The 25,918-nt window shown below is 39.8% G+C and overlaps 1 protein-coding gene across 1 annotated transcript; it reads left to right on the forward strand.

Moving 5' to 3' along the window:
- Nucleotides 1-13,008: 13,008 nt before the first annotated feature.
- On the forward strand, nucleotides 13,009-24,892 carry LOC119914996 (general transcription factor 3C polypeptide 5-like). Its single transcript, XM_038734539.1, is given in 12 exon segments — nucleotides 13,009-13,250; nucleotides 13,252-13,341; nucleotides 14,103-14,301; nucleotides 14,546-14,753; nucleotides 14,905-15,088; nucleotides 18,253-18,357; nucleotides 18,844-18,958; nucleotides 19,219-19,299; nucleotides 22,408-22,496; nucleotides 22,820-22,902; nucleotides 24,313-24,455; nucleotides 24,578-24,892. Coding segments are annotated over 12 exon segments (1,602 nt in total). The 5' UTR covers nucleotides 13,009-13,139; the 3' UTR covers nucleotides 24,772-24,892.
- Nucleotides 24,893-25,918: the final 1,026 nt, after the last annotated feature.

Genomic DNA, 25,918 nt, shown 5'->3' on the forward strand with positions numbered 1-25,918 from the left:
GTCTTTGGCCGTTCTGTTAGAACAAAGCAAAGTGACAATCCTTTGTGCCTCAGAGGGAAAATACATGCACATTGTTTGTCTAAGACGACATGATGAGCACTGTAAACACACTTTTTTGGCTCTTTCTGTGTGTTTTTCTGAGTAACTTTCCTGTCGGAGCAGGATGTAATAACTATATGACTGTGACCTCAGGTGAAAATCTTGTGCAGGGACCAGAGATAATGTGTAATGGAGTAATCCTGTATTCAAATAACACACCTGGAACACCATGCAAATCTAATGCTGGAGAGATATTTATTCCTGCGAGTCGACTAGAAAGCAAATGAAGGAAAGTTAGCCGACGTTAAGTGAGATATTTCCTTCTGTTTGATGCTCAGCAGCTTCCTTGTTAGTACATGAGATGAAATCCAGCTTGATAATCTCAGTGAAAAATCACAATTGAACAAACTAGACTACGGTGAATTTTGGCCACACACCCTTGCATACATCCAGTGTGGCTGCTTGGCCTTTACAGTCCATTGAGTCTAATGGGATCCAGAGTTAATCCCACAGCCTCTTATTAATTAATGGAATGATTACTTAGTCAACTGTCACCACACCCAGCCAGCCTGTTGGATTTACTTCAACAAACAAGCGGTGGCTCTAACGAAGACTCACCACCTTCCTCAAACACCAAACCTGTTAGGACATTAAGCTGCTCGAGGCAAATCAGATCATCACATGGGCCTTTTTAAATCTGACAAGAACTGGCTGAAGTGTAGTCAGAATTTTTAAAACATTGAAAAATAATAATAATAAAAATAAAAAAAAACATTGTTTAAATTAACGTTAGACCAACTTTTCATGTAACATTTTGATGACAACACATTTTTTCAGCTAAATGGATCCATAGTGGGATCAAATCCTCGATCATCAAGATAATATAGAAATGCCAAGGTCATTCCTCCACCAAAAGTGTATTCACCTATGTTGTGTCATGGGGAGTCACTGATGCAGAAATCACTGTCTATACAGGGAAGAGAGGAGACGAGAGGGCTTACTGTCTGGCAAACAAATCTGAGGTCTTTATGCAAAATGTGTGTATATTACCAGGGCAACAGGGTCCGTTGTGATCCTCCACAACAGTTAGACCTGCCACAGCAGCCTCTGCATCCTGGTGTGAGGTGACAGTGCAAATCAAAATCCTGCACAGGGAACCAACAGAAAAGACAGACAGGATCATCTTGGGTGGAACTAAACAAACAGGACATGGGTCCTGAAAGGGGAGGGGCGGTAGCCTGGGGGAAAACAGGAGAAAATGAAGGAAGTATGCAGGTCCACATGCACCTGAAACGTCCCTTCACTGGTGCACAGGTGCATGGGTGGGAAGAACTAAATGGGGAACAGACTTTTCAACACAGATGCAGAAAAAGTAGCAGATAATGACTATGCTGAAGGTGTTTATGTTCTGCCCATGCTCATTTGCATATGTGTGTTGCTTGGGGTGTTGTGGTATCCTTAAACTTGCAAATTTACTTGATTTTCTTTGTAACTGTTTGGCGCTCACTGAGCCTTGCCTGGAAAGTTTTTCCGAAGCTGCGTGAAAAGATACACTGAGTCAACAACAGGACAATATTTGAATATGTTTTTTAAAAAAAACTTTGTCTGCAGTTTGATAAATATCCATAACGTGTCTGCAAGTTACTGCCTGAACAGTGGAGTGACAGCAAATCCTGATACCAGAAACAGAAACCAAATCTGTTCCATCCAGCAAAGTACAACCAACGAAAAAAGGGTCAAACCAGCAGTGTCTCAAAACACAACCAAATGCAGCTCTGTATCTCTGCAAAACACACACACGCACACACACATACCTGGTGAATACATGGAGCACAGAGCTGAAATTTGTCTTGCAAATTGGTTCTATGCAAATAAACCTGGGCCAGTACTGTGGAAACGCTATAGGACGGAAGGACGGCTGAACACGCCTGAGGCACCATAGAAGGCAGAGCGGGAGATCCCCGAGGAGGGCCACTCTCTCCCTGTGAGATCAAAGAAATGTCACAGGAGTCTGAGTCATTATTAACTGTTACGTGATATTTGTCAGTAAATAGACCTTTTATCACAACTTGAATCTCCAACTGACTCTTGTCCTGGTGAGAAATGTTCCACTAAAAAATCACTTACATAGTTGTATAATAACCCAGATTGCAAATAAGCAAATTAGTAGGCTGACAAATCTGTATTAGAGGTGTAACTATAAAAAATTTATAAAAACAGGATCGGACTAACCAGAGCTGCTGTTTATGGTACTTTAACAAAATATTCATGTGCAAAAAAGACTGTGTTTCACAAATTATTTGTTGTGTAATTTTATGTGTACTGTAACTAAAAATATTAGACATAAAAAAAAAAAATAGAAAAACAAACCAACTACGGCATTTGAAAGTATTACCTGAGTGACCTGGAGCATCTGTTAATCAAAAGAAAGATGCTTCAAAATTTTAGTTATTAAGTGAATGGAAAACGTGAATTTAATAATAAATAAAAGCACCAAAATAATTGTGTTGTCCTTGTAAAGTCAGTGTTGAATGACATAAAGCTGCTCCATCATTTTGTTTTTAAAACGGAATAATCCAAATAGAATAATGAACTTCCTCTGTATTTCCTCTGTATGACTGGACGCAGGAAGATACTGTGTGATCACATCCGCTGCTGTCACACAGTGTAGGGGCAGTGTGATACAATTTGATTGCCAGTGACACGGTGCTGTGTCCTGCCCTCCCATAGATAAGTGCCGTGTTGACGTGTACGAAAAAGGCCACGCCTGCAAAGTGTCATACAAGAGTGATGAGAGAGTGACCAACATTTCCTGTGGTTACATTTTCTGGGATTTAATTATCTATTTCAGTAGGCAACACAACGTGGTGCCTTCAAATTACATCCAGCCTGTTATCATTGTATGAAGAGCCCCTACACACCAATGCAGGATAGAGAGAAAAACAACTTGCCAACTTAGAAGATGCTCATGAAAATGTCTTGACATGGTTACAAGTGGGAGTCCTCAGACATAATTTAAAGTTTAGTTTAGTTTCTAAACTGTGATGTTTCATGACCTCTAAACACTTTGTCAACTTTCCCTCAAGCACTGGCGGTCAGTAAAAGGTGACATTTATTCCTCATAAAATGCATTTTATTTTGTTGCAAAATAATAAGTTATCGGCATGCCTGTCTGGCACGCCAATAATATATGTCAGTAGTGGTAAGTGCTGATACTGGTTGGGGCGTCCTTGGTACCCAGCAGACTTGGATGTAAGCCATGTGGAGATTGGTATCCCAGGAACCACATGCCATCCAAAAAATGCCACAGAAATGGACTTTTTCACAAGAGAGACTTGATATATATATATATATATATACATGTACATATATATATATATACATGTACATATATATATATATATATATATATATATATATATATGTACATGTATACTTTTGTTTTTGCCCCCATTCATCGTGAGCTGAACTCAAAGATCTAAGACTTTCTCTATGTACACAAGTGGCCTTTTTCTCTCAAATTTTGTTCACAAATCTGTCAAAATTAGTTAGTTAGTTTGTGAGCACTTCTCCTTTGCCGGGACAATCCATTTGCACAGTTGTGCCTTAGGCTGGCCCCAATAAAAGGCCACTTGAAATATACTGCATATATACACATTTGTTTTTTATTGATTAATAAATAGACAGAAGACCGGTGTAAATGCTTCCTGTCAATGCTGAAAAAATTAAGAGCTTATTTTAAATCATGCAGACCCACTCACCACCGCTTACACTTTGTGAACAACCTGTGGAAACTGTTTTGAGTATCCGGAAACACACATGGATGGAAAAATTTATTTCATGGACAATGTTGATTCTCTATATAAGAAAGTCAGAGACTGGTAAAATGAAAGGGTTTGAAGTCAGTCATAACATCTTGGGAAAAAAAGTGTCAGTCTGATAGACAGTATATTTTAGTCAATAATATCGCTGTCCAGTATGGACCCTTGACATTGACAAACAAAAACAAGCGGGCCAGAATTGAAAAAAAAAGCAGGAAAGATAGGCTGCCAAAGAAAGTCATTGGACGACCTGTACAGCTTGAATGTATGTTGGATTAATGGTTGTATAATTGTTGTGATGCGATGATATTTGCTGTATTGATATAAAGTAATGTTTTTATATAATCTGGTAAGGCCAATGGTGATTTCACAACCTTGGCTAGAAGTTTTACTCTGTTCTAGTCTTCTGTTCTAAATTCCCCCTTAAAATTTGAAGGTTTTATCATTGCGGCAATGGTTCCCAACCTGGGGATAGGGTCACCTCTAATGGGTTCCTAAATAAATCTAAATCTTTGTGAGATGATAAATGGGATAGAAAGCAAAAAACTAACATTAATGCTACCTAAAATTAGATTTATTTCCTCTAACGCTCTGCTGGGTCTTTGTTTTCTTGTTGCGGTCTAGATGTGGCAGTATCGGCCTGTTGGTTGGTCCACCACAGTATCTTAACAACTACTGGGTGGATTGCAAAGACATCTTGTACTGACATTCACGGTCAGAAGAGGATGAATCCTAATAACTTTGGTTATCCCCGTCTTTTCCTCTAGCTACATCATCAGGTCAAATTTTGATTGATCAAATGCCTCTAAAACTAATAATATTCCCATCAGCCTCAGATTGTCAGCCTCAGATTGTCAGCCTCAGATTGTTGCTAGTTAGCTAATGTTTTCATGCTAACATGCTAAACTACGAAGGTGAACTTGGTAAACATTATATCTGCATGACATCAGCATGTTGATGACAGCATTTATCCCAAAGCAACGCTGTGGCTAAGAACTAAGAACAGCTTCACTAAACATAGCATGGCTGTAGACTCTCAGTCTTGTTAACTTAAATATTTACGACTACACACAAGCCAAAAAGGTTACCTTAATGGAGATCTTAACATATTGGGAGTTGCATGTTGCAAATTTAAATGCTTGTGCAGCTGCGTGACCGTTGTGGCCAAATCTTTACATCATAGCCACTTGTTGAATAAATTACAAGAGGGCTGTGAAAGCAATCGCTCGTGATGATCTTTCGTTTTGCCTACAGAAAATGACTAGGCTTTGTGGGTGTGGCCTGGTGTTTACATCACTAGTCCAAATATGGCCACACATAAAGAAAGTCTTTCAGACTGACAAACAGCACAGCTGCAGGCCCAGAGGTTGGAGGTGCAGAAGCTGAGAGAAGGGATGACAGGTGAGTGGATATGCTGAGTGAGAAGTCAGAGTGAGTGGGTGCAGGGGGGTGAAATCTGAGGGCAGCAGGCTGTTTCAGAGTGTGCCAGGCAGTGGAGACTGTCTGATAACCTTATCATGACCTCCCCACACTCTAACGGCTGGAACAGGCCAGCAGAGCTGCAGGGAGGAGCGGACAGGCTCTCGACTGAGATAGCACCAAGAGCTGGACGAATATTCAATGACGAGGGCCCCCTACAGACAGAGATTAAAGAAAGACAGAAAGAGAAAGATCGTCCAAATCCGTATTTCACCACCACAGCACACAAGAGATTGTCAGTCAAAGCTTTTTTCTTCTCTTTTTTTCATGTCCCCTCCTCCCGATATCCCTCCCATAAAACACAGAGCTTCATAACATTGTGACAGGCCAGGCTGAATGCCACCATTTATGTTTGCATTGAAGGCTCCGAGGGGTGAGAACCAGAGTAAGTGACATTTCACTTTACAGGAGAGCCAAAACAAAAAATGACCATAGTTTGAACTGACTTCTTGTACTGATTCCAATCTTGTATAACAAAAATATGTAGGCCTACACACAGTATGACAGTATACTGAACATTTATTGAGAAAAACATCATTCTACTTTTTTTTCTTTTTTAAAGTCACATGCGCCTTTTTGGCACTAATATTTCATTCCATTTTGTATAAAAACACTTTTGGAGCCTGGAGGAGCCAGGGATTGAACCACCAATCTTTTGATTGACAGGCAACCCGCACTACTTCCACAGCTTTACAGATGCCTTTGTAATAATCAAATACTACTGAATAATTCTGGAGACACGTGTGTGTATATTCATGGATGTAAATTTCATGTAACAGTTGGGGGGGGGGGGCAATAAACATAAAATTCTTCAAGAGCAATCTTTGAAGGGGACACAAATAATACAGCCAAAATTGTACTTGTGTAGGATACGTGTACACAGAGGGAAGTCTTACTACTATTTTTCTGGCTCACCATCTGGCTCACAAAGGGGTAGACAAACACATAATATAGTAACAAACCACAATAGCTACAACAAATCTTAAGCCAATTGATTAGATTGATTGATTGACTGATTTACCATTAGTTCATATTATACCTAATATGATTATATTATACCTAATATGAACTAATGATAAATGAATCAAATAATTATAACAACAAAAGTAGAACTAGCAAAGAAAGGAACACAGCTCCAAAATGGAAAACTCTGCCACCCCTACGATATGGAAAACATGGTGCAGTCCAATTATCCATTCCCCTACTTAAACAGCTTAGATTCAGTTGGAAGTTGTTTTGTCAGCTAGTCAGCAAACCTCTGCAGCAACTCCCCAGGAACTGGTAACTCAAAGAGAAAGGAATTAATTTTGCAAAATATAACTTCAGTTAAACAAAGATAATTAACCTGTAATTAGCAAAATTGACTAGGTTAACTAAATGTGTGCACCCAAATAGAGAACTAATGTCAAATAACTAATAAAACTGTTTTTAAAACTAAAATCTGTGTCCAGTTATTTATTTTGTATCCTATGTAATGTGCTCAAAACAAATGAAAGACTTTAACACTTATTAAATATCATTCGCATTTTCACTGGAAGGAGCTGTTTTGTACAAATGGCCAACAATCCAACAGAAAATAAATTGCAGTAGATTATAAAGTAGGCCATTTTAAAATATTTTGCTTGAAAATATTTGAAAGCAGACATTAGGCCCTGTCCTACACAGCAGCAGATGAGCCGCGTGTGGATGAGACTTGATGTTAATCACCGACGGAGACCACCGTAGTATCAATGACATCGGCACCAACAACTGTGCTCACTGTTGCTTTACCTGGTCCGTGCTTTACTATATCCATCGTTATCTCTTTCTGTGTGTTTCTCTGCAGATGTAAATAGTCAGTGTAGCGTCTTCTTCACTGGTTAATAACTTCCACACACCCAAGACATGTTTTGTGTATGTGGCTGTGCACACACGTGAAACACGGCGCAGCCTGTTTGTGACGTTCAATGTAACCGGCAGAAAATTGGATATACTGCTCGGCATTAGTCACTGGCCGATTAAATTTAAAACTGGCCTATTTCAGTCCCCAGGCGACTCAGCATCATCTGTATTAAAGACAAAAGAATCAGTTCATCAGATGTTTAAAGTGAATAAAACAGCCCTGTCAGCTTACTTAACGCTACTGGAGTTCCACAACTACTGAAGGACCCAAACTGGTTTTCAACCACCAGACTCATCTGAGGCTCTCCTCTGAGGTAAAGGGAAAGCAGGCAGTGGACCAAACCACTGTGAGACAAAGGAGGGGGGGACTCCAAATGTTTCTAAACTTAAAACGCACTTTTAGTGGGGACAACCCTCGATTTCCGCCTATATATTTATATCAGGCTACGACAATTGGTTGTAGTCAGCAGGTCCCATGTCACGGTAGCTCATGAAAGCAAACGCTCATATTTCTACTTAAATATTGATTTCAAATGAACCTGCAATTATTTATTTAATTTTTCTATATGAAATAACACATTAGCAATCAAAATAGGTGTGCTACATGAAAACAATGTATTATAATTATTTAAATCATAATCTTCACTAATATGGGTCGTTCAATGACCCATTTAAAATAACAGTAATTGTCCTGCTACTGCCAACACTCATGAAACTGAGTGAGAAGTCACAGCTGGATCCTGGGTCAACAATGTCTGTCGAGTATCCATTTTACAGTAACTTCACTGCGGTGTTGAGATGAGCATTTTATTTTGTGTTATGACAGTAATGTTACTGCATTGTATTCATAGACCTAGAAAGCTATCAGCAATAGGCCTATATAGTTTTTGTTGTTGAGATTGATCCATGAAACTTAACTGAAATAGTACAATTAAACTTCGAGGATATCAATCTGTCCAGTTAGGGAACATATGCACTTTGAATCAGTGTGACCTGTTTTGGTGAAGCTGCATTGGCATTTACCAGAGAACACCAGAACTGGCAGGTCCACCATTGGTGCCCCGTTCTCTTCACACATGTGAAAGAGTCTGGAGACACCATGGTGGGTCAGTGATGGGCTGGTGAGGCATATTATTGGAGGGTCGCACAGACCTACACCTTGTAGCCAACAGTACCCTGACTGCTGTTAGGTACCGGGATGAAATCCTCAGAGCCGTTACCAGACCTTACGCTGTTGCAGTGGGCCCTGGGGTCCTCTTGGTGCAGGACAATGCCCATCTAATGTGGCCAGAGTGTCTAGGTAGTTCCTGGATGATGAAGGCATTGATGCCACTGACTGGCCCTCAAGTTCCCTACACCTGAATCCAATTGAGAACCTCTGGGACTTTATGTATTGTGCATCTTGCACCACCAAGTAGTGCCACAGTCTGTCCAGGAGGTCACTGATGCCCTGATCCAGGTCTGAGAGGACACCCCCCAGGACATCATCCACTGTCTCATTAGTAGAATGCCCAGATATTGTTGGGGGCCCTACATACTACTGAGTCATAATGAGTTGCTGTGATGAAAGTCATGCAAATTGGGTCAGCCTGTGAAATAAATTTTTTTAAACTTTGATTTTTGTTGTTATTTTGAATCCATTCTTCAATCGGTTGGTGATATTGGTTTCCATTTTTGTTCATTTTGTTCTCAACAAATTATTCAGTGTACAGTAAAGATTTTGAACATTGAACTATTTCGTTCATTGAAATCTGATTTAAGTGTTCCCTTAATTTTTTGAGCAGTGTACATTGAATTCTGGATATTTTCATTTTCTCCATCATCAGCCAGCTCTTAAATCATTAAATAACCTTAATAATACTTATTCTTTAGATAAAAAACAGTTTTCTTCTCAAGGCTGATCTACCTGGCTTACATGTGGTGTCAGCCATTTTGACATATGTGCTATCTACAGGCTTTATCCACAGTACATTTTTCAATGCCAAAAGGGTGTAAGTGCACTTACGCCCTTTTGGCACCAACTGGCTTAGCATGTTCAGTGTTAAGTATTTAGGTTTTTAATCAATATCTCCAAATTGATTAAGAATTCACTTGTTTATATATATATATATATATATATATTTTGTTTTATTGTTTTTTGGGTATTATTGTCTTTACACTTGTTAAAGCACTTTGTAACTTATTTTTGAAAAGTGCTCTACAAATGAAGATTATTATTATTATTATATATATACACTGTATATGTCAAATGACAGCTCTTGATGAGCTTTTTCTATTGCCATCTCCATTTCGCCTAAAATGTCACTTACACCCCTAACAGAATACAAAAGATAATGAACCCACAATGACACAACAAATGAACAAAATTATAAACGCAACACTGTTTTTGCCCGCATTCATCATGAGTTGAACTCAAAGATCTAAGACTCTGTGTACACAAAAGGCCTATTTCTCTAAAATATTGTTCACAAATCTGTCAAAATCTGTGTCAGTGAGCACTTCTCCTTTGCCGAGATAATCCATCCACCTCACAGGTGTGGCATATCAAGATGCTGATCAGACAGCAGGGGTATTGCACAGGTGTGCCTTTGGCTGGCCACGGGAGGGTCCGGAAACCAGTCAGTATCTGGTGTGACCACTATTTGCCTCACGCAGTGCAACACACCTCCTTGGCATAGAGTTGATCAGGTTGTTGACTGCGGGTTGTGGAATGTTGGTCTGTTCTTCAATGGCTGTGCGAAGTTGCAGTCAGGTCAAGACCCCGATGAGGATGACGAGCATGCATATGAACTTCCCTAAGACGGTTGCTGACAGTTCGTGCAGAAATTCTCTGGTTATGCAAACCGGTTGTTGCAGCAGCTTTCCGGGTGGCTGGACACCGATGATCTTGGAGGTGAAGGTGCTGGATATGGAGGTCCTGGGCTGGTGTGGTTACACGTGGTCTGCGGTTGTGAGGCCGGTTGGATGTACTGCCAAATTCTCTGAAACGCCTTTGGAGACGGCTTAATCTAAAGAAATGAACATTCAATTCATGGGCAACAGCTCTGGTGGACATTCCTGCAGTCAGCATGCCAATTGCACGCTCCCTCAAAACCTGCGACATCTGTGGCATTGTGCTGTATAGTAGTCTAGTGTAGTTTACATAGTGAAGTGCTTTAACTTATTACCTTGTTATTTACTAGTGCCGTTCCTAGACCTATTCCTGCGCTGGATGCATGGAGATGAAATACAGTGTAACCAACAGGTTGATAATTCATAATTCAACATCTAGCACCTGAGAGCTAACCAAAAACAGCATCACATTCTCCAGCTGACCTCCAATTAGGGAAGTTATTTTTACAACTCTACCACTGTACATGAGTGTACCGTTCCAGCAGACATTTCAGTCATTTTGCACTTTCAGCTGCATATTTTTAACTCAGACATATGATGGAATAGAATTATACACTCACCTAAAGGATTATTAGGAACACCATACGAATACTGTGCTTGACCCCCTTTCGCCTTCAGAACTCCCTTAATTCTACGTGGCATTGATTCAACAAGGTGCTGAAAGCATTCTTTAGAAATGTTGGCCCATATTGATGGATAGCATCTTGCAGTTGATGGAGATTTGTGGGATGCACATCCAGGGCACGAAGCTCCCGTTCCACCACATCCCAAAGATGCTCTATTGGGTTGAGATCTGGTGACTGTGGGGGCCATTTTAGTACAGTGAACTCATTGTCATGTTCAAGAAACCAATTTGAAATGTTTCGAGCTTTGTGACATGGTGCATTATCCTGCTGGAAGTAGCCATCAGAGGATGGGTACATGGTGGCCATAAAGGGATGGACATGGTCAGAAACAATGCTCAGGTAGGCCGTGGCATATAAACGATGCCCAATTGGCACTAAGGGGCCTAAAGTGTGCCAAGAAAACATCCCCCACACCATTACACCACCACCACCAGCCTGCACAGTGGTAACAAGGCATGATGGATCCATGTTCTCATTCTGTTTACGCCAAATTCTGACTCTACCATCTGAATGTCTCAACAGAAATCGAGACTCATCAGACCAGGCAACATTTTTCCAGTCTTCAACTGTCCAATTTTGGTGAGCTCTTGCAAATTGTAGCCTCTTTTTCCTATTTGTAGTGGAGATGAGTGGTACCCGGTGGGGTCTTCTGCTGTTGTAGCCCATCCGCCTCAAGGTTGTGCGTGTTGTGGCTTCACAAATGCTTTGCTGCATACCTCGGTTGTAACGAGTGGTTATTTCAGTCAAAGTTGCTCTTCTATCAGCTTGAATCAGTCGGCCCATTCTCCTCTGACCTCTAGCATCAACAAGGCATTTTCGCCCACAGGACTGCCGCATACTGGATGTTTTTCCCTTTTCACACCATTCTTTGTAAACCCTAGAAATGGTTGTGCGTGAAAATCCCAGTAACTGAGCAGATTGTGAAATACTCAGACCGGCCCGTCTGGCACCAACAACCATGCCACGCTCAAAATTGCTTAAATCACCTTTCTTTCCCATTCTGACATTCAGTTTGGAGTTCAGGAGACTGTCTTGACCAGGACCACACCCCTAGATGCATTGAAGCAACTGCCATGTGATTGGTTGATTAGATAATTGCATTAATGAGAAATTGAACAGGTGTTCCTAATAATCCTTTAGGTGAGTGTATATTATAATACAACCAAAATGTCAGACTGTTCTTTAAAAAATAACGAGTTCAAATAAAATACAATAACAAATGATAATAATAATAATAATAATACATTTTATTTAATGGCGCCTTTCATGGCACTCACCAGATGAAAAAAAATATATAGTGAGCATATAATGAGCAACAATAATACCAATACTCCAACTCAAATGAAGGTGATTCAAAAGAGTTAAGTTAAATTGGTTAGGCTATAGGTGCACTTTGTTAAAAATCCAGTGTTAAGCCTTGTACTCCCTTGAAGGCATGAGAAAAGAAGACAAACTAGAACCAGAGTAAACACACAGACAGTAATTGTGCATATAACAGCATCTTAAATAACTTGGTAAACACACAAATGCAACTGTTTCTTCGCTGTCTTTCTTCTCTGAGGGTGTTGACAGTGTGTTGATAGTTTCTAGGAGGGGCAGGACACAAATCCTCTTTACTAAGGTCCCTCTGATAAAAGATGTCTCCTTCTGATAACACAAAGATTTTTGAGTGGCTGTTAAAATACTTAATCCAGAGTAATATATTAATACAAAGACAGATCCTTCACATATACTCGGAGCATTCAACAATCTTATTTTCTTGTGTGTTGTTAAACTTTGATGGAGTCAAATTCCATCATTTTCACAGCCAGAGATTTTCCTTCATCGACTGCATATTGTTTGGTTTCACACCGCCATCACGTGGCCAAATGAGTTAATCTTGACAGCAATGCCTACATGTTTTGGTATTTTATTACATTTTATTATTTATTATTACATATATATAGGACAGAACACTAATGGAAAAGGGTTCTACCTCACTATCTTGAACTGTCACTACTAAAACTCTGCATTTAGATAAATATCTAATGCTTTTCATGACTTGTTTTTTCTGCTTTTTTCATTTTATAGAGAAGAAGAGAAAATTTCTCCTGTTTAAACGTAGTTAACTTAAATGTTGTTGACAACTTGAATGTGTTTTGTTTACTTTTAACTTTTAATTGAGCGGTAACGTCTCTATGCCTTGTTGATACTGAAAGGAATAAAAGTGAGGAACCTGACTGTGCCTGCGGAACTATATGTGGATGGTAGCGTTTCTGCCCGGCGTTATTTTGCACTTGTACAGACGCTCATGCTGCTGTGACGGCTGGAATATTTTGAGCGGGTTTGGCTGATTGTACTTAATAGTTTAACCACGGTGTTTTTTTATGTCAGGTAAAATAACGCCGTCCAAAGAACCAATATGGCGGACTCGAAGTTGAAGCTGGATTTTACTCTGAAAGAACTGGCTCTTTCCTCTCAGGGTGAAGATGTCGACGTCCCCGGCAGCTCGTCCACCGTGGAGCTGCAGGACAACAAAACTGGTGTGTGTGGAGTATCCTGCGGTGGTCAGCAGTGTGGACAAGATGATGGACACTCTCGGGGGTGAACAAGTAGTGTCCAAAGTAAGCAGACCTTAATTGGGACAGACTGGTGTAGCTTTTAGGCCGGGGTACTATTAACTACACGTTGGGTCCCTTAAAACTCTGAAATACCGTTACAGTTCAAAAAAGCCTCACTTAGAGTTCAAAAAAGCCTCACTTAGAGTTCATAATGTGAATCACACATAACATTAGTTCTACGCCTTATCTTGATTTGACATTACTGTTAAAATAGCGACGTCCCATAAACTGTAAGACAAATGAGTGTATATTTTTATTGCTGCTGTTTTGTAATAGGTTTTGTAATATGTTAACTTTTAATGAATGTAAATACGCATTTGAAATTATATTGCCTAATAATTAGCCACAATGCTACATTTCAGGGTTTCAGAAACGTTTGTTACCTAAAAATAGATTTTGTTGTCTTTAGGGCTGTAGTTTTAAGCAGGTATGCAACACCTATACATTTGTAGGGGGATATGGGAATATGCCCCACTAAAGTTCATGGTAAGGGCCTTAAGGTGGGTCCTGCTTTATTACCGGATTTGAGACACTGAGGAGGGATTAAAATGTGCCCTGGACCTGAATGCTTTATAACACAGTACACAGTTTGATAATAATGATAGTTATGTTTAAGTTAGGTTGTATTTCTGTTAAAGTCAATGTCATGTGTTTTGTTAGTAGATAGCTGCCAGCATTTTTGCTCTGGTCACAAATTTATTATTGCCATTGCAGCCAAACTGCACAAATCTGACACCTGTCTGCATTTCATGTTGATCCCATAGACCTTCGGTCTCCCCAACAAGCGTCTTGAGCTGCGTTTCCGACCTCAGGACCCTTTCTGTCACTCTCTGTGTGGAAACCGCTTCCCATCAAGCAACCTCCTCCTCAGAGTGCGGCGGCGGGTACGGAAAAATGACCCCAAGGATGCTGAGATCCGCATGGACATACTCGGCGTCATAGGAACAACATACAAATTCCAAGGTAAGATTAAAAGTCCTCCAAATTTATAGAGGTTTTGAACATTTCAAAACTAGTATTTGGATTTTCTGGATAATCTTTCAGTGCTCTATTTATCTGCCGTTTGTCCACCCACATCGTGATATACTGTGGCTTCAAGTTGAGTTATAACATTTCCTCTATTTTTCCTCTCATTTTTTTTTACCTCTTTTAGTTCTTCTGTTTACTTTTCACTACTGTCAAACAGTGATCTACTTTCTTTTTGCAGGGCTGGCAGACTTTCAGTGCCTTGCTGTACATTCAGAAGGTGGAAGAGACACTTCTTTGTATGAAAAAATCATCCTCCGCAAATCAGAGAATCAAGAGTTCTTTGAGCAGCCCGTGCCTTACTTTCTACCCCCGGCCATCTTCTCACGCCTTGACAGTCCTGCGGATTATTTCTACCGGCCTGACATCTATCACAATCAAGTTGTTCGGTCAGTCTTATAACTTATACTATTTCCCTTTGTCAAGGGTAACTATTTGTCTTGTCTAAACAACAGTATTGGGAATTATGTTTTATTTCATAGTGATGTTGATGCTGCTTCTCAGAAATATATTTTTAACCCGTCGGCTTTCTGATTATAGTGAGTTGCCCTTCAACAAGAAGAGTTTTATTGGTTTGAATCGCGCTCGTCGGCCCCACAACGCCATATTTGTCAGCTTCACTGATCCCACTGTTCCCGCCGAGTGCCTCGAGGCGGCCAGGCTCAACTGGACACGAGTCTGCCTGAAGGAGTGTGACAAGCAGGCTGAAGAACGTATGAAAAAGGTATGTGTGCTGCTGTAATCATGGTTGCCGGTGACTGAAATACACCCTCTAATTGCCTTGGGGGTGGGCATTTCCTGGGTGCCAGGAATCCACACTGGTCATCTAATGGCATCCCAGACAAAATGTTATTCAGGGCTCATTAAATAAAAAGAACCTATAATTGAACAGGGCATGTTTGACAACAGCAAAAGTAAAATAGTACAATAAAGTACAAGTAAAAGGATTCACACTAAAGGAAGCTGTTTACTTTGAAACAGCAATTTTCTCTTTTTCATTATCTTCTTCATTTTCATTATCTTCTGTAATTTTTAGGAGGATCTATAGAAATGCAATATAATATACACTCACCGGCCACTTTATCAGGTACACCTGTTCAATTGCTATTTGGATTATGAATCAAAATACACAATGCCTCTTCTTTAGCCATCAGTTTTTAAATTAAGCTTGAGATTGTTTTAGGCATGTGCTGATTAACAATCAAGACAATAAAATTAATTCTGCTTTCAGAATTAATTCAAAATTCATGTTTTAATGAATGTTTCTGCTGCAGCAAAAGAAAGTTCCTCTGAAATCAAGTCCTGTCATGGACCAAACGGGTACACATACAGTAAGAAATAACTGTGTGTGTGCAGCGCTGTGCGAGAGCTGATCTGCTGTTAACAATACATATAATTAATCTAGTGACAGAGTAACTTACACATCAGTACTGCAACACAGCAAGACAAACTGACACTCAAATTTTATACAAAGAAAGGAATAACTTCATGCATTACATTTGCCGAATTTAGAAGAGGGGACCAATAATAAAGTAAATAAATTCGTTGGCAACTAATTTAATAATCAATTTTTGTCAACTACGTTGATTATTTGTTGCGCCCCTATTTTGAACATGGCATGATTGTTGATGTCAGACGGCTGAAACTGCTGATCTACTGGGATTTTCACACACAGCTGTAGGGTTTACAGAGAATGGTCTGAAAAAGAGAAAATAACCACTCGTTACAACCAAGAAATGCAGAAACCATCTCTGAGCGCACAACACGTCAAACCTTCAAGCAGATTGGTTACAGCAGCAGAAGACCACACTGGGTGCCACTCCTGTCAGCTAAGAACAGGAAAGGAAAGAGTATTGTTGCTGACCATGTACATCCCTTTATGACCACAGTGTACCATCTTCTGATGGCTACTTCCAGCAGGATAACGCACCATGTCACAAAGCTGAAATCATCTCAAACTGGTTTCTTGAACATGACGATGAGTTCATTGTACCCCAACGGCCTCCACAGTCAACAGATCTTCATCCATTAGAGTTCCTTTGGGATGTGGTTGAAGAATTAAGGCAGCTCTGAAGGCAAAAGGGGGTCCAGCCACGTACTAGCATGTTGTACCTAATAATGTGGCCACTGAGTGTACATAACTATGTTTTCAGTGGTGTATAAAGACCTGACATTACGAACGGTTATTTATTACCTTAAAATGAGCCATTTCTATCTACATACACCGCAGGGCCTCTTACATGGAAGTTGCCATGTTGTGCTGCCATGTTTCTACAGTAGCCCAAAACGGTTCTACAGAGTGCGTTTTGTCACTACGTTAAATATGTAGTAGTAGTAGTAGTAGTTGTCGTTGTCTGTTTTCTTAGAAATAAGAAGAGAAGTGAAATTTAGACAAATAGATGACCACACGTATTATTTAGCACAGAGCGTGTCAGCTACCGTAGCTTCTCCTGAGCGCTTGCAAAGGGAGGGGTGAGCAGTGACTCATTCATTCATTCGTTCATTTGGCGTCGGAATAGTTGAAAGTTTTTTTCCTGCTTATATCTTTATCCCTGTCTGGCCCGGTGACAAATAAATTTGAATAAATAACAGTACAGACAAAGGAGTATATTAATACTCTCTTGTTAAAGTAAAATCTGTCTTGCACAATATGGTATCCAGCTCCTCATACTCATACCAGACTGCCGGGCAGGACAGGTTTAAAAAAAATAAAATAGAAATAATAATCTTTATTTCAAAAACAGGAATAACGTGTACATGAGACATAAAGAAGTATACAGAACAGTTTATATCATATAAAGATATTAAAAGGGGAGATGTTGAAAGTTTTCACACCCTTATTGTTGTTTTTGAAATTAAATTGATATAAGATATCGTAGATGTCTGATAATACTAATCGACACATCTTTGTAATAGCATCCATGTTGATTCCACATTCCGACTACAAAGCACATGAACACACCACACACCAAAGTCGGAAGAAAGACTTCACAACTCGGGAACATCCCTGGATGGATGTGAACCGTTAAATGTAAATGCTCTGTATTTGTATAGCCTGTCTAGTCTTATCGACCACTCAAAGTGCTTTTACACTACATCGCATTCACACACTGAGCCTAAGTGCACACACATTCATACACTGGTGGAACAGCCACCAGCTGGTCCAGTATCTTGCCCAAGGATACTTCGACATGCAGCCTGGACCTTCCTATTAATGGGCAACCTGCTCTACCTCCTGAGCCACAGCCGCCCCAACCATCTCCATTGGTTGCAACTCGCAACCCTCACCACTAGATGCCACTAAAACTTACACACTGATCCTTTAAAGGAGCCCTTTTGAGTGTTCTTGTAAATAAAGTTTCTTTTAACTTTTATTGTTCATCACCAAAATGCATTATGTATCTCCTCTTTCAGGTTTTTTTTTTTTTTTTTTTTAAATGTTAAACCTGTATTGTTTACATCTACGTTTTCTAGCTTGCAGTCTTCTTCCCTGGTTTTGACATAGTCTTGGCAGGAATGTGAATAGCGACACTCATATGTGCATGAACAAATAAAACAGAAAACCACGTGTACAAAAATTGCTCTGTAGTGATACAATTGGTCAAAAAATCCATTTGTACTATGTCATAACTTAAAAAGCTTCTGTGACTGTATTTAAATTCCCTTCTCACACTGTTTAAATGACAATTATTTTGGTTTACATCACGTAATTAGTTTACTGCTAATGAAAGCTAGCTCTTTCAGCAGTGTAGCCAAACTATCATAAAAAACAGTTTACCCTCCAGAAATTGCACTGGTTGAAGTTGGGAAATGATTTATCTGTTGCACAGGTATGACATACCATAATTTTCTTTTTATCTTATCTCAAACCACACTTTTTGTCCCTAGATGTTTGAGAGCCGGCCCATCTGGTCACGTAACGCGGTCAAGGCCAACATCGACATCCACCCTGGCAAACTGAAACTGCTGCTGCCCGTCTTCGCCTATTACATGGTGAGCGGAGGGGGCGGAGTGGGCTTGGTAAAGATTGTGGGCGTGCATTTCAAGTGGAAAAACATGTGCCATTCAAATGCATCTTCCATTATGTCATTCACAGTAAAAGATTGAGCAATAAACCTGGTGAGGCGTTGCTTTGCAGTGGCTGAACATAAATGTCTTGAAATGGGAAATCTGTATCGAAATAGATTCCACGCTCATTTGTGAATATATGTGAAGCTTGTAACATCATCATTTTTTTAGACTGCTGTTGTGAAGCTCCTTTCTGAAATATTGAACTCCAGAACAACAACCCCACAAGCAACAGCCTGCAAAGAACAAGTGTTCATGTTATTGTGTCCACTCTCTGTCTGTATTATTGAGTGATTCATACAGTCTGTTCTCCTATGCAAATCACCAAAGAAATGTTATACAATTAAAAGTGGGAATCAACATTATTTTCTGCCCAAATGTAAGTGAAACATCGGATTTGCTTTTCTTTAGGTCACAGGACCGTGGAGGAGTCTGTGGGTGAGGCTGGGCTACGACCCCCGAAAGAGCACGGATTCCAAGAAATACCAGTTGCTAGACTTCAGGATCCGCTGTAGCACCAAGCACGGTAAGAACCAGAGGCAATTTTTTTTTTACTGAGCTGAGTGCTGTGACATTATATAATTCGATCACGTTAAATAATTTTAGGCAAATTTAGCTGAAATTAAATCTTTCTGTCTATGTTGAACATCAGCAGTTTTCAGTCAAACTTTCTTCAGTAGCCACTTCAACTATATAGTACACTGTCAGTTTATTTTAATTATTATGAAAAGTCAAGACCTGTCTGCCTGAACCTGACAGTTGATTCCTCTTCCTTCCCACTTTAAGGGTATTCATTATCTGACATGCCAGTAAAAGCCAAGCGGAGTTCCCTTAACTACAGTCTGTCTATCACATTCAACAAAGCAGGTGAGTTGGTGGATTCATTTAAATGTGTGCATTTATTTGACATGGAGGAAGCACTACAGAAGCAGTTAAATGGAATGCAGCCATCATTCATTTTATTTCATTCATTCATTTTAAGTTACACCTGTGTTTTCATACTGCCACTAGGACTGTCGCAGTGAAGTAATTTCCACTGCTGCAATATGATGGGGTTCAACAGCGCAGTATGCGGTATTATCGCATTTTGTCATCAATGAAGTAATTTGGTTCCATATAGCAGAGTAAGAGTATCTGTCACCTCACTGCACTGCGAGCCGCTAACCGCAGCTTTATGGTCTGAGCAAGCTAGCTGCTGCGTGCTAGTCAACAACATGTTTGTTGACTATGTCTTTTTCAGACATAGCTATATCATTACCTTCAGGTAATGATCGAGTCAATTTACATACCGCAGCAACGCACGCGCACACCGGTGTGGAGCAGAATGGCTGTCCACAACTAACCACTGCGCTGTAGTAACGTTATAACTAAATTTCCACAGAAAGCAACATGAAAAACAGATGCAGGCTTCTGACACACTAGGCTTCTTAGTTAGTGAGCTTCAAATGAGGCTTACTGTCCACAGTTTCTCTGGACTGTCCCTCAGGAACGTTAGTCCAACATCGCTGAGCCTGCTAGCCACATTTTCCGCGCAATATGCTAACGCCAAGTTAGCTAACCTTTAAAATAAACAGTAAAACAACACAAAACACGGCAACACTTACAGCTTCAGAGTTTTAATTCGGGCCACGTACAGCCCATGGCGATCAATCCTTAAACCGTTACAGAGCTTGTTGCGGTTGTGGAACTTTTGAAGCACTCATTTATTAATTTAACATGCACTGAAGTGTACAGTATGAACATTGCGGTTGTTGCGGTGATTGCGATCGTTGCAAAAAATGCAACATTGCGGTTGTTGCGGTGATTGCGATCGTTGCAAAAAATGCAAATTTACTGAATTTTTTGCTGAAATTACAAATTGCTGTGTACCACCTAATTCTACATCACATTATATGATAACTCTTCAGTCACACAGCTGTTGTGCTGCCCTTTCTCCACCTAGTGGTAGCTGTATTTTTAGGTTTTGGGTTTGAGTTTTGACCCTTTGGGGTTGCTGTAGCTAGTCTGTGGAGTGCTGAAGCAGTAGAGTAGCAGATCAAGACAGTGAAGTTAGCATCTCTTTTTTTATTTCACACAGAGCTCAGGAAACATATGTACTTGTATTTGCACAGTATGCCACTCAGGATGTTAAACATGTGAAGCGAAATGTGTAGTTTATTTTAAGATTATGATATCGTGATTGCGATGCTAATTTCCCTAAGCACGTTAACGGAGATTCCATTATGTTAGCATTGAGCTAACCGTCAAAGCGCTATTTTTAAAAAAATTAATTTTATGTATCGATATGATGGGCTGGAATATAGATATGGTATCACGGAAAAATTATAACTATATATTGTTGTATAGATTTTTTTGGCACACCCTTAAGCATCAGGTTGCACATAAATATTGCAGACAAAAACAGAAAAGGGCACGGAGGTTGTTTTAAAGTCACATGTTCCATACAGCTTCTAATTGTGTATTATTTGAATCAATCAACCGAGCCGATATCTGCCATTTTGAGATAATGTAGAACGCTAATAGTGCTCCCCCTTGTGAGTTTTGGGAAGGTTGTGAAAAAGTTAGTTTTGAGCCCTATATTAACCCTATGTTTTTTTCCATCCTAAATGACAACTAATCTAATTTAAAGCCATTACTGGCTAGTGTTAAATATATTAATATACTGTAGAGAATAATGCAGTTGAATGACGTCACTTGAGACAAACTGTACTTCTCCCTTACACACATTCTGAAATCTATATCTAACCTAATCTTGCGTAGTCTTGCGCCCTGCAAGATTACTTTTTCGCATTGGTTGCACTGCCACAAACTTTAGGTACACCCAAATTTTTCACAGCACCTTTAGCGCCATAACAGTATATTCTAACCTTCTGTAATATCTAAAACACATGATAGTTAGAAAATTATTGGACACCTACAGGTACATTTTGTAATTATTTATTATTAAAATAAACTTCATTATTTTAAAACAAACTTAAAAAGTGCTAAAGTTTAAAGTGCTTGACAGACTGAAAAATAAAAAAACTAAAATGACAAAGTGTGTGCTGCTCTCAGATACTTACAGAAAATCCCCTCAAGCTGGGGAAAAATTTAACTAAACGTCACAACTGCAAGAACTGGGATTGGTCGGCTCGTTAGCATTGCATTTCCTCTAAGCTGCTAGCTTAGAAGCCAGCTTTCTTGCTTCTGATATCTGCTTTATATCTCAGCCATCAGTCGCCCTGCTGTGTAAATATCAGAATTGGCCATTGAAAAACCAGCTTTATTGCTGAAACATTACATTTATTCATTTAGCTGACGCTTTTATCCAAAGTGACTTAGAATTGCTAAGTTTGTCAGAGGTCGCACGCCTCTGGAGCAACTTGGGTTTAAGTGTCTTGCTCAGGGACACATTGGTGTGTGTCACAGTGGGGAATTGAACCTGGGTCTCTCACACTGAAGGCATGCGTCTTATCCACTGTTTCAGTCACATCACTGATTGATGTCTGATTGGATTTGATTTGAATCACCAAGCCAAAGTTGTTTAAACTGACTAGATCAGGAGATTTTGAACATGGCAACAGCTGCACATGCAGATTTCTTTGGTGTATACGTGTATGTATATAAATAACTGTATACATTGTTTTATACATTACCCTGTTCTAATATAAATTGAATTATCTGTTGTGTGTGTGTGTAGCACAAAGGGGCGACAAACTTTCATTTCATTGTATAACCTTGATCCTTCAAATGTTTGGTACTCATTCAGTCTACATCCATGTTGCTACACCGCTGCCTGCTTTCAGAAATGTAACTCCATCCACCTCCCCAGCATGCTCAGGATTGTTCCAGGCCATCACATGAGCAGAGCCAAACTGAAATGCATATTGCAGCAATAAATGGTTCAAATCTTGACCCTAGTCTTTAATAATCTCCATTGTGTAACGTTCCATTGCTGTTGCCAAGGTAAACTGACAACATGTTTTTTATTCCCAGGTCCCCAGCCAGCTAGCGTGATGGAGCTTCCATCTCAGGAGGGCCCAAGCACCAGTCGAGATCCAGTCCCAGTCACATATCAGCTGAAGGTCAGTGAGGGTCCAGTATCTAGCTTAATCCAGCCTAGTTATGAGAAAACATTATTGGATCATGGTTAAAATGCTTGTTTCAATCCTTTCTTGCTTAATGGCAGAACGGATTTCATGGTTAGATTTTACATTTTGTCATATCTTGTGTTTTTCATTTATAAAATTTTGAACACTTTGGATCTCTAAAAGCGTAAAGATTAACATGCTGGAAGATAATAAGGGCTGTCTTATCTATTGATGGTCAAGGGTTGCAGTAAACTTTGATTAGACAAAATCTGCATGATGTCTGCAGCGATACAAACTGACCCGTTTTTCCTCCACAGGAGTCATCTTACATTTTCAGAGAGGGCATGCTGCCTCCTCACAGACAGATGTTTTACCAGCTCTGTGATTTGGAAGTGGAGAGGTACGTTACTGTACACACACTACTTGCCTTTACATTAGGAATGGGAATCACCAGAGGCCCCCCGATACGATATTATCACGATATTTATGTTGAGATTCAATTTTATTGCAATTTTTAATATATTGCAATTTATTACCTTTTTCCAACTTCCAATTAGGTCCCTAAAGTCAAACTTTGTCAACATCTGTTTATCTAAAAACATACATTTCTATGTTTGTTCATATCACTTTTTCAGTCCTCTATATGGTCCTGTTAAGTTTTCTAGTGGACAAAAAAAGCAGATTTTATTATTCTAGTACCAAAAAGTTAAAACTCCCATCTGCAATTTATACACTAAAATATCGATACTTGGCGTCCGTGTATCGATACAGTATCGCCATTGCAAATATCGCGATACTATGCTGTATCGATTTTTTTTCCCCCGCCCCTACTTTACATATTATATATTTCATCTAACTTGAAGATAACTCGAGTTAATGTCGGGGTGTCTGCAAGTGCTGAGAAGTCCTAAGAATTAGGCAGTTAAGTCATGAAAAGTACATGTAGTTTTTCGAATTCAATTTAAGGGATCTAAAACTGTTTTTGTACCTTGTTTTTTTATTTATTTATTTTTTAACCACAACTGGCATAAAACTGGTTTCAGTGTGAATTGCTTAAAATTGCAGGCACAGATGTTCCCAATGGCTTTTCAGAATTTAAGCCATTAAGCTGACCAGAAAGTTTTTTTTAGAGTTCAATTGGTTTTCACCCAGATTTTATATTTAACCTTGTAACAACAGAACAGAAGGTTTGCGCTTGTTTGATTTTTTAAAATCATTTCTTTATTGATTTTTTTTCATAATAAAAAAAAGAGTTCTAGGAACCCCCAGTGTAACATGTTTTAGGTACCGTAGATAAATAGTGGTAGAAGTATTCCAATACCCCAACAGAATAAAGTAAATGTCAGTAAAGGGATATCACATCATCAGTAGTTATTATAATGAAAATGTCCCTGTTGTTGTGGTTTTGTTGCAGTGGTGGAAGAAATACTCAGATCTTCAATTTATAGCTCGGGTAGCCAATTTATTTTAGAAGCATTTTTTGTTAAAGTTGCTTAAATTCTCTTTACATCACAACAGCAATCAATAAATCAAATGCTCTGATACAAAAATAAAACAAATCTGGTATCTGTGGCTGTTGGACATTAATAAGCACGGCTGTCTCCCTACCTACCTGTCAACCTACGGGCACTCACTGCATATGAAGTGTTTTGAGGGAGTGAGTTTGGAGTGAGTGGGATTTTCTCGGCTGGATACTTGCGAAACGTTGCCTGCCCCAGCTTTAACATGGCAATACCACAGTGTAGAAATACCTGTAGTGTAGTTACTTTCCACCACTGTTCCGGTGTGATGCAGCTATTTGTGTCTCCAGTATCAAACAGGTGATTGAGCAGACCGGCGATAATGAGCAGGTATGTGACGAGCGGGACGGCTGGTGTCGTCTCGGCACCACAGACAAGCTGCGGGACATGATCTCAGCCATGATTAAGAAGGTCATCCGAGCCCAGAAACCCAGTAAGGAAAATGTCCCTCACAAAGAATGGCTGTCTTATGGTAGTCACAGCATGACCAAAAGCGTGGCCAGGGCCGGTGTTAGTGCGAGCCAAAACCAAAGTGATGTTATTTTTCTCCCTCAGCATTGCCAGAAAGGCCCAAGAGACGCAGACGCCCAGGCCTAGGTTTAAGATCCCCAGAGAACGATGTGGATGAAGAAGAAGAGGTGCAGGATGATGAGAACAAGGATGATGAAGAGGAAGATGAGGACGATGATTTTCAGCCGTCAGAGGGAAGTGAAAATGAGATGGAGACAGAAATTCTGGATTACATGTAACAAAAGACAACCATTTTCATGACATTAATCTTGACTGTTAATATTGTCCACCATTTCTGTAAATGATGATATGAACAATTTTTTGAGTTAAATGTAAATAAAAAATATTTCTAGTGGTTTATGTAAGAGTTGTATCATCTTTGTAACAGTGTTTTTAGTTAATATCGTGTTGGGGATACCTGACAGGGGGCGGTGCAGTGGAGCAGTCACCTCACAGAAAGAAGGTTGTGGTTTCAAACCCCGGTTTCCCCGGCCTTTCTGTGTGGAGTTTGCATGTTCTCCCCGTGTCTGCGTGGGTTCTCTCCGGGTGCTCCGGCTTCCTCCCACCATCCAAAGACAGGCAGGCTAGGTCAATTGGTGTCTCCAAAATTGTCCTTAGGTGTGAGAGGTTGTTTGTCTATGAGTGGCCCTGTGATGGACTGGCGAGCTGTCCAGGGTGTACCCTGCCTTTTCGCCCAATGTCAGCTGGGATTGGCTCCAGCGACCCGATGGTTGGATACCATTACTTTTTAGAAAAATGTGAAAACGGCAATGAGGAAAAAAACATACAGGACAAATGCCAAACTACTGCTAATCTAACAGTTTGGCTGTATTGTGTCTTCCTGGTGGTGTGTGGCCCCTGGCTGGACATACGGTTTGTATCCACATGAGTATGAGAACAATGTATGTGTGTATACTGTAGTGACTATGAAAAGGGCAGCCATGACAATACTTATGTGTAGATTATTGCAGATCTATACACTCACTGGCATTTAGGAGATCGGCTCATTTTAATTAATTTCACTAAAATTGCTGAAGGTATTTACAGTCCAGCTTTGCAGCGTAAGGAAAATGGTTATACATGAAACAAGGATCAACTTTTGGATTGGCTGCTGCAGTGTGGCATTGAGTCCACTTGGAAAGCTGTGTTAAATCAGAAGATGTTCCTTCCTGATATAAATCTGCAAAAGTGAGGAACTAAAAATCACTTCAAACTTCAGTCACACAAACCTTTTCAATGAAAGCATTCACTTCTGTATAGTGTTTTTATTTTTACTCAACAATTTCTTAAAGAAGCTATTATATGTAATTTCAGATTACATGTGTCATAGAGAAAGAAGGTCTCAGTCTATCTGAATTTACCCTTATTATGTCTAATAATTGTTTT

The sequence above is a fragment of the Micropterus salmoides genome, unplaced genomic scaffold (assembly GCF_014851395.1).
Source record: "Micropterus salmoides isolate LMB-PRFRI ecotype aquatic unplaced genomic scaffold, ASM1485139v1 Ms_hic_scaffold_20, whole genome shotgun sequence".
Lineage (NCBI taxonomy): Eukaryota > Metazoa > Chordata > Actinopteri > Centrarchiformes > Centrarchidae > Micropterus > Micropterus salmoides.